The sequence below is a fragment of the Temnothorax americanus genome, unplaced genomic scaffold (genome assembly GCF_048541705.1).
Source record: "Temnothorax americanus isolate GAGA-0224 unplaced genomic scaffold, ASM4854170v1 Scaffold13, whole genome shotgun sequence".
In the NCBI taxonomy this organism is placed as follows: domain Eukaryota; kingdom Metazoa; phylum Arthropoda; class Insecta; order Hymenoptera; family Formicidae; genus Temnothorax; species Temnothorax americanus.
In genome coordinates, this window is record NW_027509264.1 from 3,220,185 (window position 1) to 3,233,211 (window position 13,027).

The 13,027-nt window shown below is 44.1% G+C and overlaps 2 protein-coding genes across 12 annotated transcripts in view; one reads left to right on the forward strand and one right to left on the reverse strand.

Moving 5' to 3' along the window:
- Smr (nuclear receptor corepressor smrter) overlaps positions 1-13,027 on the reverse strand; it is a 73,191-nt gene that overhangs the window by 9,580 nt on the left and 50,584 nt on the right. For all 11 annotated transcript variants that reach the window (XM_077399712.1, XM_077399709.1, XM_077399710.1 and 8 more), the window contains one exon: positions 11,723-11,952. In XM_077399712.1, the coding sequence (XP_077255838.1) occupies positions 11,723-11,952 (230 nt within the window). The remainder of the gene's footprint in view (positions 1-11,722; positions 11,953-13,027) is intronic.
- LOC143893890 (uncharacterized) lies at positions 7,273-11,705 on the forward strand. Its single transcript, XM_077399728.1, has 3 exons — positions 7,273-8,584; positions 9,443-9,887; positions 10,412-11,705. The coding sequence occupies exons 1-3, from the start codon at positions 8,269-8,271 to the stop codon at positions 11,577-11,579; spliced, it is 1,929 nt and encodes a 642-aa protein (XP_077255854.1). The 5' UTR covers positions 7,273-8,268; the 3' UTR covers positions 11,580-11,705.

A 13,027-nucleotide genomic window follows, 5' to 3' on the forward strand; every position in this document is an offset into this window, starting at 1 on the left:
AGGTATTCCCGAGAGCGAGAGAAAATCGCTCTCGCGTAATTCGCGCGCCCCTGCCCCGCGATCGACAGGCCAATCCCGGCCAAGTAGGATGCTGCACGGCCAATTTTTGCGCGTTTGCGTATCTCCGAGTATCGCGGAGCCCCGCATCCGAGCTGAACGCGGGCGAAATGTACAACGCGTGCCTCGATTTTTCGCGATCTGTCATTTATACGTGATCGACAATAACATAATTAAATTCGGACGCGTATAGTGTAAATTCCATGTTATTTTTTAGGTACATAAATATTTAGAATATATATAAATTTGATACGTGCAGTATTATTTAATTAATAAAACGTTCGAATATCTTCGTGAGTCGGTGCCGCATATTACTGATATGTTAATAATATTTCCTATTATTACCTAATATTCTCTCATTTCTATAGCGTTTTGGATTCTCCGATTTCAATAGAAAAATTTTTTGAGGGAGGGAAAGAGAGAGAATAACAAATGTAATAGAAAAAGGTTCTTATTTTATATCAGACGAGTTTTCTTATTTTTATGCGAAATATGACGTTCGTTTCTTTATAGTAATCACTTCCTCAGCGTTTCAACGAGATTTTTCTTCGAGCGTACGTTTCACCAAGAGCAATACCAACAGCGACCCACAGTACAAAGCGAATACAATATATCCGTGGAATATATAACGCACATATCACGTGGAATAATTCGCAAAGCTCGTTCCCCATACACTCAAAGTAATACGCGGGGGGAGATCTCGGGAGAGCGGGTCGGGTAGGTAAAGGAGAGTTAAAACTGGATGAAACGTCGTAATGAATAATTTATACGAGAATCCATTCAATACAGAACCCATGCGCAGTTACGCGATACGCGCGATATTGCAGTCGGCCAATGTTAGGCGGAAACAAATTAACTCGTCATATCGAGCTGTTTCGAGCAAATTAAGTTCGAAACAGTTCAAGATCCGATATTAGGACAGAAGAAAATAATTAAATTTTTCGCAATAAGATACTTTAATGATTTATCGAGGCACGATAATTGAATGTGTTAGCGAAATAAAAACCATCGTGGCCGAAGTCAAACCCTGCTCAAACGATAAACCCAATGAAAAAAAGATGCGGCTGCGAGAACGGGGTACATTACCTCCGCGCTAATTAAGTTCGTTGATGGAGGAAGGGTAATTTGAATATTTCATAAGGGCCATGCCGCGAATAATTTGCCACTTTGCTTCCTTCTTTCTCCCGTAATAAGACGTTATTCGAGTAATTCGTCTCCTTTCCACAATCTCGCGGAATAGCCTGCATAATTACACGTACGTGAGTGTGTGTGTGCGCGCGCGTGTGTGTGATTATTCTTAATATCCTCCTGTAAAATTGCAATGCACCGAATGGCCATGCATTGAACAGAGCGCATAGACTTTTTCGCGTAATTGACGAATGATCGAATTTTTACGATCGGCCAAAAGTAATCGTCAGTTGAACGTTGAACTAGCGAGTAATCAAACCCGAAAGGACATTTGCTCGCGTCGTTTTCTCGCGGGGATTCCCCGCATCCCCCGAATAAAATATTCCCTTTGATTTTGGTCTCGTGCAAACCGTTGCGAAACCGACCTCTCTTTTCCTCTCTTTCTCTCTCCCTCTCTCTTTCGATTCTTTGATCAATTTTAAGTTTTACTGCGCTTGATCAGCTTTTCGTATGTTTTACAGGGAAACATCAAAGTGTCGGATTTAACAGCGTCGCGATATTATCTTTAAGAGATGTTCGCAAAAATTTGAAACAAATAAATCCATTCGGACACAAGACAATTTCTCTTTGGAGAACAAGCCCCTCGCGGTTTAGCGTTCTCTGTGCGGTTCGGCTTTAGAAAACGCGTCGATCGGCACGATTTGCTCAGATGAGGAGAAAAAGCGGAGAAGTCTAAAGCAAACGCACGGCGGACTAAAAAGGGAGGCGCGCCCGCCCGCTGCAAATTCGCTCCAGGCTGACATTTTTGTATTTATGTATTTATGAGATTTACGCTCTCTCCTGCGCTGGCTCCAGCGAGAATGATTAAAAACAAACACGCGCCGCGATTCTTCGCGATTCCAACCTCCGGCGCTCGCGCCGCGCCGCGCCGCGCGCCGCACCGTCAGGCGAACAAAAAGAACGGTCGATGTTGTGAGGATGCGGTAATACGTGCAATAAATTCACCGTAACGCCGCGTTATTCCGCCGGAAACGCGTCCTCGTTGCAGCTTAAAAAGATACGTAATCAAGGACGCCTAAAAAGATGCGTAATTTCTGACTGGTACTGTGAACAAAAATATGTCCTACCGCGTTAAGCTATTTCTTCTATTTTGTCCTCGTTATAAATATCGATTCCACAAAATTGTACTATTTATTCGAATCTATATTTTATGCGCAAAAATAATAAATAAAGGGGGCATAATATATGTTCTTGCCAAAAATACACTGAAATGTGTATATCAAAACGATTAATGAGTTTATACTCGTAATTTACAATTATAGGCATTTCTTTGTAGCAAAGAATGTCATCGAATAAATAACGTGTAAATATGCATCTTTGTATCTCTCTGCGCGATGTAATGGCCCATCCCTCTCTCCTTTGACGAGCCACCTGCGCGATTATCGTTAGCGGGGAACGGGCCATGTAAATATGGAATCGCTTGTAGCGTTTCGGTGGCGCTTGGAGCCGTGCCGGGCTGGATCACGGTCTACTTGTGCAAATAACATCTGTCAATCGCTACGTGGGCGAGCGGGAGCGAGGGGGTTGCTGTCGCTGATGACGAGACCGTCGGTCCACCCTCCCGCGGGCGCGCGACCCTTTAAAACATCTCGTCGGCTGATTGAATTACGGTGATTAGCCTACCATGATGTTCTCGGGAACAATGTAAAGTATACCGCCGATAGACGATGGTGCGATATATCGATCTACCGCATGCCGATGCTGCGAATTCATCCCGCGAGAATTTGTCATTCAGCAATTTGATACTCTGATATCCAAAAATAATGCGCAAACGCTTTCGATCTTTTACATTACAATTACTATCACGTCGAGAAACAAGGAGGCCATTATTATTATTATTATTATTATTATTATTATAGAACGAAAGATGATTTAAGAAAATGACATAAAACTGTCGACGGAATTGAAAATCCTGACGTGGACTATAAAAGAGGAAATTGGTATTAAAAATTAAAATTTACTTCGTTTCTAGAGCTTTGGCAATGCGACAAACAAATTACAGCATCACAATAGTGTCCACGATATCTTTTCAATATTGCCACATCCACGTTCTCTCATATAAAAATTTATTTCGGGCTTGTGATCCGCACGAACCTTTTCGCCTCCTCCATTACTCTGTTGTCTCGAATGCGCAAAATACGCCCTTTGCCCCATCGTGCAATTGTGCGGAACGGACAGATAACCGCGGCGGAGAAGCGGACGGGACGAGTCGATAGCGCTAAGTAGCGTTAATTCGTACAGGTAAACGCGCGATACGCGCACGGAGGAGTTTCTGACGGCCTCGGCACATTAGCCGTGCCGTGTGTATTCACACGTGTATAATCCGACGGTATTTGCGGAGCGGAAACGCGCGCCCGTGCCGAATTCGAGCGATAGCGCTCGCGCTTACCGCCTAGTGCACACAAGAACACGAAGAGAGAGAGGGGGAGAGAGAGAGAGAGAGAGAGAGAGAGAGAGAGAGAGAGAGAGAGAGAGAGAGAGAGAGAGAGAGAAACAGCATAGCGGAGGCATTAATTGGGATTAAGTAAATCAAAACGCTAATTAGCTCGTGCCAGGTGCGCGCGCGCGGGTTTTCACCCCCTCGCCCGTTTCGTCCCCTACCACCGCCCGCTAACCGGCATGACGAACGAATCCCCGGGCATTTAATTTTCCCAACAATTTGACTACGACTACTCTCTAATTATGACGTATGTGATCTAGGAGCAAGCCCCTGACATTTATTTGCATGTTAGCTTGCATCGAGTTATCGCTCTCTCGCGTGTCTCCGCACGGTGTATTAATCCAGAGATACTGCTGAACAGGATACTGCTGGATCTCAAACAGAAAAAAGAAAGGGGAAGAACCTTGAATCTTCTACGATTATAAGAAAACAAACGTCGTAAAAAAATTTAATAAGGAAGTACTATATATATATACCTTAATTTTATAAACATTAATATATAAAAATTATGATTAGCTATAATTCGTTTTTGAACTTTACTTAAATACTCTTTTTCTAAAAAAAATAACATTTTCCTAAAAAATTGTATCTTGATTTATCCGCAAATTACTGTTGAGATCGTGTTTGTAATATTTTCATCAACTTTTCTTACTAAAATAGGGGACTTCCATATATACCTACGTTACCTCGTTGGAAAAATCTATCAAAAAATTATTCAATTAAAAATAAGTTTATTTAGCGAATAGTAAATAAATTTGACATTTGAACTAAAGCATTTTTAATTTATATTACCCAGAAAATGTGTATTCAATTTTGAAGCAAAGAGCGCATTGCAATCAAATTATTGAGCTTGAAGAAAATACCGCCACATATAATGATACAATAAATATCACTAATAATTCCGTTCTCCCGATCTTCTTCGCAACAGAGTGCCTTACTGTTACTTAAATACGCGCATAAATGTAGCATAAAAGAATGTTATCGTAACTTAGGAAAAAGTTTGGCATGAATTTATATTATCACTCAATACAGTTAATTATGCCATTTGTCAGAAAACTATTATGGACAGTCGATGACGCGCAAAACAGCAAATAAATAAATAAATCGAAACAGTGATTTATTTCCTTACGGAGGAGAACGCGAAGAAAAACCAGGAGGATGAGGCAGATGAGAGGAAACCGGAGAGGCAAGAAGAGAGGAGAGGGTTCGAGAGAGCTCCTACAGAAACGCGGCGGAGAACATGCGGTAAGTCCGCGCACAGGGCCTGGTAATATCGCGAAAAGTGTTTGCTTAGCTTGTCTCGACCGACGTTGGAAGCATTAAACCGCGAGCGTTCTTTCGTCTCCTCGAGAGACGATCCCGGGAGTGAGGATCCCCCTCCTCGCCGATGTGTACTCTTCCGCCGCCCTCGATTATTTCCGGTGCGGGAAGTCCCGGGGCCCTATACGCGCGAATTCCCATTTTCCCGATTAAAGTAATCGTTGATAATGGCGTACGAGCCAATTAAACGAAAACGTATCTTTTCGAAATAATTCCAAAGCGAATAATATGTATAATTGTCATTATTTTGAAGTTTAACTTCTATCTATACTATTTTTATCTTATATATTATTACAGTCATTATTATAGTTAGTTACTGTTATTGTTACGTTTTGTGTTATGGGCTTTACGCGAAGGCGTAGACGATTGACGAGAAAAGCGTTCACGTGACACGTTTAGAGAACTTTTTCTTCTCTCAAGGTACTTGTCTATTGTATCCCACATTGTTTGATTGCTATTGTAACGACAATCTCGACGATACTCGCTGATCGCGACGATGTTGCGGTAAGGGGGGGGGGTCGACACGACAACCAGACGGATAAAAAGCGCGGAGGGGTGTTGCCTCTGTTAGCTCTGGTTTGGGACGGCCTCCTGGGAAATGCGCGTAATCGCCGAGTCTCCGTTCTGGACCCCTGGATTCTCGCCGACGACGATCGGACTTGTTTATGGACGCGAGCGCATCGCGAAAAATCGGCGACCGATATGGCTGACGGTCATCCAAGATGAGCGAAATAAGATAAAGGAAACAATGTGTTTTCTTTACGCCATCGTATCGACTCAAGCTCGGACAAATGATTTTCTTATAACAAAAAATGAAAAGTATACGGATATTCCAAAATATGTCCTCTATATATAACATTCTTTTATACTTGCAATAAAAAACAAGCGAATCTAAGATTTTACCCGTTATATATACGAAAAAAGTAAAATCATTCTAATCATCGATGATCGTAATTCTGTCAGTCAACTGTCAATCAACTTCCCTCCCGGAAAAATAAAAAGAAAAATAAAACAAATATCGTTCGGCTTCCTCGTAAATAAAAACCGAAATCGCTAACAAGATGAGGGATAGGGAGAGGACGAGTAGCAAAGGTGGTCTCGCAGCGGTACCGAGCACCCAGCGCGCGCGCGAGAGGTGGAGCAGGGTGCCTTCCCCGGGTGGAGTGTATACGAGGAAAGAACGAAGAAGAGGGCCGGAGCGAACGATCGTGGCTCCGGAATAAAGTGGAATTCAGCGCGAGCTGAATTATAAACGATATTATGCAAACACGGCGCCGCGGAGTGAAGAGAAGCGCGTACTCTCTCATGCTGCGAGAGTTAATTTGATGAAAAACATCAGAGGCCAGGCCAGGCGCAGGCAAGAGGGTCTCGGAGCGAAAGAGAGCGAAAAAGAGCGAAAGAGATAGAGAGAGAGAGAGAGAGAGAGAGAGAGAGAGAACGAAGAAAAAGAGGAGAGAGAAAAGAAGAGACCGGCAAAAGACGCATCATCTCGTGGCGAAAGATCGTTTTCCGGAAGGCGAGAGCGCTCTTCTCCTCTCATTATCCAGTCGGCTCTCGAAAGACGTTTTCTGTCTCCTCTTCTCTTTATTCGTCTTTTCCTATCACTCGCGTTTGCACCACATCGCGTTTAACGTCTCATTTGAAGCCGACAAATAGATCAGCCTTTATCGCCACAATTGCGATGCTGTTTCTCGTCGCACGTGAAAAGAATCTAATTTTTATGCATATTTTTTTAATTACGACGTCGATTATTGCTCGATAGATTACAATTCTAGAGATACTATTTTTCTTACTTAAGAAAATTTCTAGTTTATAAACACGTCTTTAATTCAAGAAACGTCGATGAATCGCCGAGTACTTCGTCGATTGAAAAAAGAGATTTAACTGGCGATTATATATATATCTGGACAATGTAATATTTCGAATGTGGTATTTCTATCATCGCGAGCTCTTCTTCCAATACAATCTTCGTACGCAATCAATTAATATTTATCCAATTATTAATATATATATATATATATATATGTCCTAATATTCTTATTAATATATCCATTAACATTCAATCAATTAATATTCATTTGCGCGACGAGAAATAGCATTCAAGTTTCAAGATTCTCATATGATTTTCAATATGTAGAATTAAACGTGTTATTATCTCGAGCCTCGTAATTATAACGTAGCGTGACATAATAGCATGGTTGCACCCTGAATTGAGACAATACACGCGTTCGCATCGCGACGTGTTATCTACATGTAGATCGTAGAAGTCAAGTCTTATTCAAAACTGTTTCGTGCAAAAATTTTCGAAGGGAAAGAGGGTCCGCAATTTATGTGCACAATTGTTATCTAATTCTTGGCTTTGTTCTCGATAGGAAATTAATCGCGGAATAAACGACGCTTAATTGTGAAAAATTAATTACCGTCATTCCTTCTAACGCGACGCGACAGGATCTTTCCAGGTCTGCGAATTCTTCGCATCTCTCGTATATCGTGCGTGAAACGAGGGCACGATCAGGAGCGCATCCTGTAGTATCGCGGTAGAGAAAACTGATTCTCCGGGCGCAGGTGCAAGTCAGCCACGATTGCGACGTATGCCGCCAATCTGCGCTCGTTGGGGGCGGTTCTCGGTCGCTCCGAAGGGGGTTGAGCCAACCCTACGCGGCGCGGCGTAGGTGGTAGAAGCTTGGCTCGAAAAAGCCGAGCGCGTCTACGCGCAGCTGATAAACAGTGCGACGATGGTGCGCCTGCCAGCCGGCGTTCCGGCGTTCAAATCACGAAGAGCCGCAAGATCGGCCCGCGCTGAAAGCGTTCGCGAGAACGGTACCGCATCGAATCCAAAATCGTGGTATCTCGATTGACTTGTATACGCGCTGATCTCGCGTGAGAGATCAGTGACTTTCGGATCATCGTGACACGATTTTCAAGACATTCGATCTGAGAAACGATCGGACTTCGAGTTGCTAAAGCTTAAAAATCGCGAAGCGTTTAACAGATCGCGAAGGAACACGTGAAACAACTTTGATTCCATCTGATAAATCTTGAGAAAGAATAACGTTGGTGTCGACGTCAATCTACGATCCGATCAGTGCTTATAGGGTCCTAATCGCAAAGCTCCTATTCGTTTGCAATTCCTCCCCGCGTCACGAACGACGTTAAGACGCTCTGATTGAAACGTTCGTGAAAAAATTGAGTTGAAAGGATTCTTTACCCAAGAATCTACATCGGTGGACAAGTGAATCGGACCCACAAAGGACTGAACGACGATGTATGGTTTATACAGAGCGTGGTTCGGTGGCGGTGCCCCCGGCACCAGCTACCCCTGTCTTCAGGACACGTTCTCGCCGCCCGACACGGTGGTGCGAGTCGGTAACGAGGGCGAGCACCAATTTGTCGCGCACAAGGGTGTCCTCGCGGCTCACAGTGGATACCTGAAGGCCCTGCTTGCGAGCGCGGCGACGACGACGGCGACGACGTCGTCGACGAACTCACCCTTCGACCCTGCCTGCGCGACCGTCGCCGTCACGGCGACCAACGAACAGTCGCAGCGACCGGTCACCTCCGTGTCGGTCTCGTCCATCGGTAAATACGGATCACAAATTAGATCACTAACGATATATCGGCTGTCTCGCTCTCGCGAGAACGGAGTTCAATAGAAGACTACTATACGTGATACTATCCTCTCTCGATTTATTTATAAAATCTATATACGAGAAAAAATGTATGTCAGATAAATTGAAAATACTTAGAAATAATCAATCAAATTAATTAAAAATTAATTTTTGTCAAAGTATTTAATGTAAAATTAAAATGCCCAAAGAATTATCTGTCAGTATTAATATTTCCTGCTTTTTCTTGTAACACGATAAAATACAATGTTTTCAGAACTATTTTCGAATAATTACAATAAGCCAACAGCGAGACGAGAATAATTAACAAATTTTTAGCAGTTGCGCAGTCATTATTACTTCCAATCTCTTATTAGGATTTTCCAATAGTTATCCAATCCAATCCAATTCAATTCAATTCAATCCAATAATTGAATCACCCGTTTCACAAGTGACGTAAATCTACTATTTTTGCAGTGTTTGCAAACAAAAACGTTTCCCGCTCGTATCGCAAATGTTGTCCAATAAAATAATTCAATTCGTCGGACAGTTATGTCAATAAAAATCACGATACTCCAAAAGCAATCTATAGCGTATCTTAATTCACAATTCGTGAACCAAATCTGTTATAAACAGCGTATCTTTCAATATTAATTTCTAATGCTTAAATATTTGCGAAATCATGCGGATATACTAACACGTTAGAAATACCAATTATTTCTCTTCTAGCAGGCTAAATCCTTCAACTAGAAAACTACGCGTGTCGCTAGGTCAAACAAAATAGTACATATCAACTCGCGTTTAACGTATCCCGGCCCTCGGTCTGACCTAGGTGGAGAAGCGTTCGCGCCGTTGCTCAACTATATGTACACCGGACGGTTGGAAGTGACGCTGGACAACGTTTACAGCGTACTGCTGGCGACGCATTTGTTGCACATGCCGGGTGCATTGGAGCAGTGCAGGGCCGCACTGCTGAGGCTGAGGGCACCGCCGTCTTTGCCGACGCCGCCGATGCCGACGTCCGTGTCGACGACGACCGGGTCGCCGCCGGGGACCGCCGGCAGCATCCTACGACCTATACCGAGCAGGCTGGTAGTAGGCCCACCGCTCTGCTGGCCCCCGACGACCCCGCTCGCGTACCCAGCACCGGCGGCGCCGGCACCGACTGCCATCTCGCATCTGCCGCCATCGATGCAACCGTTGATGCAACCGACCATACCACCCGGAATCAGCGTTATCGCGCCCAGAGAGAAGCAAGAGCAGTGCACGCATTACAGGTTCGTGATCAGATCTTTTTGCATGACCTTATCTCGGTATCTCTTTCATATGCTAGAGATCTTATACAAGATCTTTAGCAGCAATGAGATTAATCCAATAAATTTATTAATCTTTTAAGATTTAGATTGTTATCATAATTGCTTAAAAAATTTTTTTATTTAGCCAAGGCAGTATACTCTACAGTAAACTAAAAATTCTTATTATTTGTTCGGAAAAAAGAACTAAAAAAATAGATTTTCAATTTTTATCTCGTTTTAGCCATAACGTTCCTTTGGAACCGAAGAAAAATTGCATTCTTGTTGAGAAAAAAATTAATCGTATAAAACTTAAATTATACGACTTCGAATATAAATGATTCGCATGGCGTTAAATTTCAATAACATCTACATAATGTAACTAAAATGCGTAATAAGTCATACTAATAATGATAACAATAATAATTTCTTTTCAAGAGAAAATCTTTAAAAAATTAGAATTATTTAAAGATTTCAAGATTAATAGAAAATTATGCAAATATTTGCAGCGTTGGCGAGGTGTCGAAGTCGCCGCGGTCCTCGCCGTCCACGGCGCACCACAAACGTCCGAGATTGAACTCCAACAGATCGAGAACACCGGAGATCGTGTCTACCGTGTCCACCCTGCCGTTCGTGGCCGCGGCCGCGGCCGCGTTCACCGCGTTTGCCGTGACCAGCAGCACGGCGAGTTCTGCGACGAGAGCACCGTCGCCGTCGCGCTCGATCTCGCCGGCTCCGTCCTCCGTTTCGCGGACCCACTCGCCCATGCACCATAACAGCGACAGATCGACAGAACGTGAAGCTCAACGAGGAGAAGAGGTCGAGGATCGTTCCGCTAGATCATCTAACGATCAACCACGCAAACCGTGTGTAATAACATCCGCCGACAGCAGAGCATCAAATCGCAACCGCGGTAGCAACGACAGCAATGATAACGAGAATACGGCTGCGATATCGGAGCATGACCGAGCGCGTTCGTCTCGTCGCCGAGCCCGAGTCTCGGGCGCGAAGGAGGCTTCCAGTACGAGTACCGTCTTTTCCGTGGTATACGACATCGCGTGCTGCGACGGACCGGTGCGTTTTCACCGTGTTTTGAACGAGAATTATTCGGCGACGTCGCACGGACCACACGGTGCGCCGACACGTCCGCCGAGGAGTTGCCAGCTGCCGGAGGGCGAGGATCCGTCGAGCGAGAACGACGAGAACGGCGGACCGGCGACGCGAGGAGGTGACCACGCGCGTAGCCCCAACAATGACTCGAGCAACGACGGCAGCACCAACAGCAACAACGGCGGCTGCTACACCTGCGACTACTGCAAACACACCTTCAAGTCGCAGTACTGCTACAGGAAGCACGCCAAACGGCATTTGTTGCCGACGAGAATCAACGAGGCGACTGGCAGCAGCGACGATGGCGGAGGCGGCGGCAGGGAGAGCGTTAATCACGGGTCGCGACAAGATGCCGCACGCGGAAATAGACGGGAGGTCAGATTGCTGGATCTAAACGTGCAGTACTATCCCTGCAAGATCTGCGGCTGCAAGTTCCCCAGTTACTATTTCGTGCACAAGCACCGGAAACTCTGCCACGCGAATGACGAGGAAAGACAAAGCACCACGGATGGAGCGAATGCGTCGAGTCGTGACGCGGACGCGTCATCCACCCAGGATGCTCCGTGAAAAGACACTTTACAGATGGAACGTAAAGTACCTATCGATATTTGCGCACGTGTCGAATATTCATATGCAAATAAAATAGATCGGCAATCAAACTATTGTAGAATGTAATAAAGATACAAAATATCATTAAGCTCTAAACTTACCGATAACGTCGATCGACGGTGCCTCCTCGTCACTGGTCTCCATAGGAGTATGATTCTCCTTCTTCTTGTCTTTTATTCTACTACTAGCTGCCACATTAGCACCACTGCTCGTATCCCTGCAACTTGGCTTCTTTTTACTGGATTCCTTGAAATCTGACTGGATGGTCGAAACGTTCGTCGTGTTATTCAATGAAGGCGCAGATGACGACAGCGTGCCTTTCCCTTCCATTCTGTAACAGTATCGACGCACATAAAATAAATTTGCTTAAACAAATACAAACCGCATAAAATATAAATATAAACTTTGCGCGCGCTCGTGTTAAACGACAATCCATTGAACATTCTGTTTCAATCGTATTTTTACTTTTCAAAAAATAAAACGTGAGGTTTCGTCGTGATAAAAAATTATTTTTCTGGATAAAATTTTGCTGATTGTGTGTATATATGCCTAAGAAGCAGCAGGGAATTCGACACTCGTCATTCTCATTGGGCAGAATCACATTTCCAACCATCGAGTCAATTACGGTGATGAAAGCCTACGTAAACATAATCCACTAACCGGTAACCATTGATTAGCATTACAATCTGCTAATAATTGATCGCCCTCCCACCCACCCTTCTCAGGCCGCCACCATCGCCACATTTACCTCACTCCGCCCCGTTCATCACTCCTGGCGTATCCCCGTCATCCCCGAAGCCGTTTACCACCCTTCAACGACTTGTTCCTCCGTTCGGCTATCGCGCGAGATCACCGTCGATAAGTAAAACTTATCTCTATTAGTATAGCGCCGAAAAAAAAGCAGATTAAGCTCCTTTTTGCGCGCGTTTTTGTAATATCCATGCGCCGCCGAGCGGCGTATTGTAATCGTTAAATGGGTATTCGCGGGTCGCCTCTCCCACCGCGGACAATATTGAGATTGGTTCGTTGGAGTGGGGTGTGTTTGCAGAATGAATATCTTCCGGCCGATGGATACGGTTCATTCAATCAGTCCGCGTACACGCTTTTATATAGATCAGAATCGGGACCAATTGATATGCGCGTTTCGCACAAAATGAGCCGCGCAAGTTTTTTTATTTTTTATTCGCGTATCGAAAATGATTAATATCGTACTGTGCGCTTGCACGTACTGCACACTTGAGGAAATAAAAAAAATAAAACCTAAAGAATACGATATGCGCGTAACAATATTCAGTCAACATATTCGTACATATTAAAATACGTTCTACCGTACTGATACTTTCTATATATGCCATATCTCAATAACTCCGAAATTTAATAATCGCATAATCAACTACATATGTAAA

Coding starts and splice junctions, on each gene's coding strand:
- LOC143893890 (XM_077399728.1), top strand. CDS start 8,269: ATGTATGGTTTATACAGAGCGTGGTTCGGTGGCGGTGCCCCCGGCACC. Junction 8,585..9,442: donor CGTGTCGGTCTCGTCCATCG/GTAAATACGGAT, acceptor GGTCTGACCTAG/GTGGAGAAGCGTTCGCGCCG. Junction 9,888..10,411: donor GAGCAGTGCACGCATTACAG/GTTCGTGATCAG, acceptor AAATATTTGCAG/CGTTGGCGAGGTGTCGAAGT.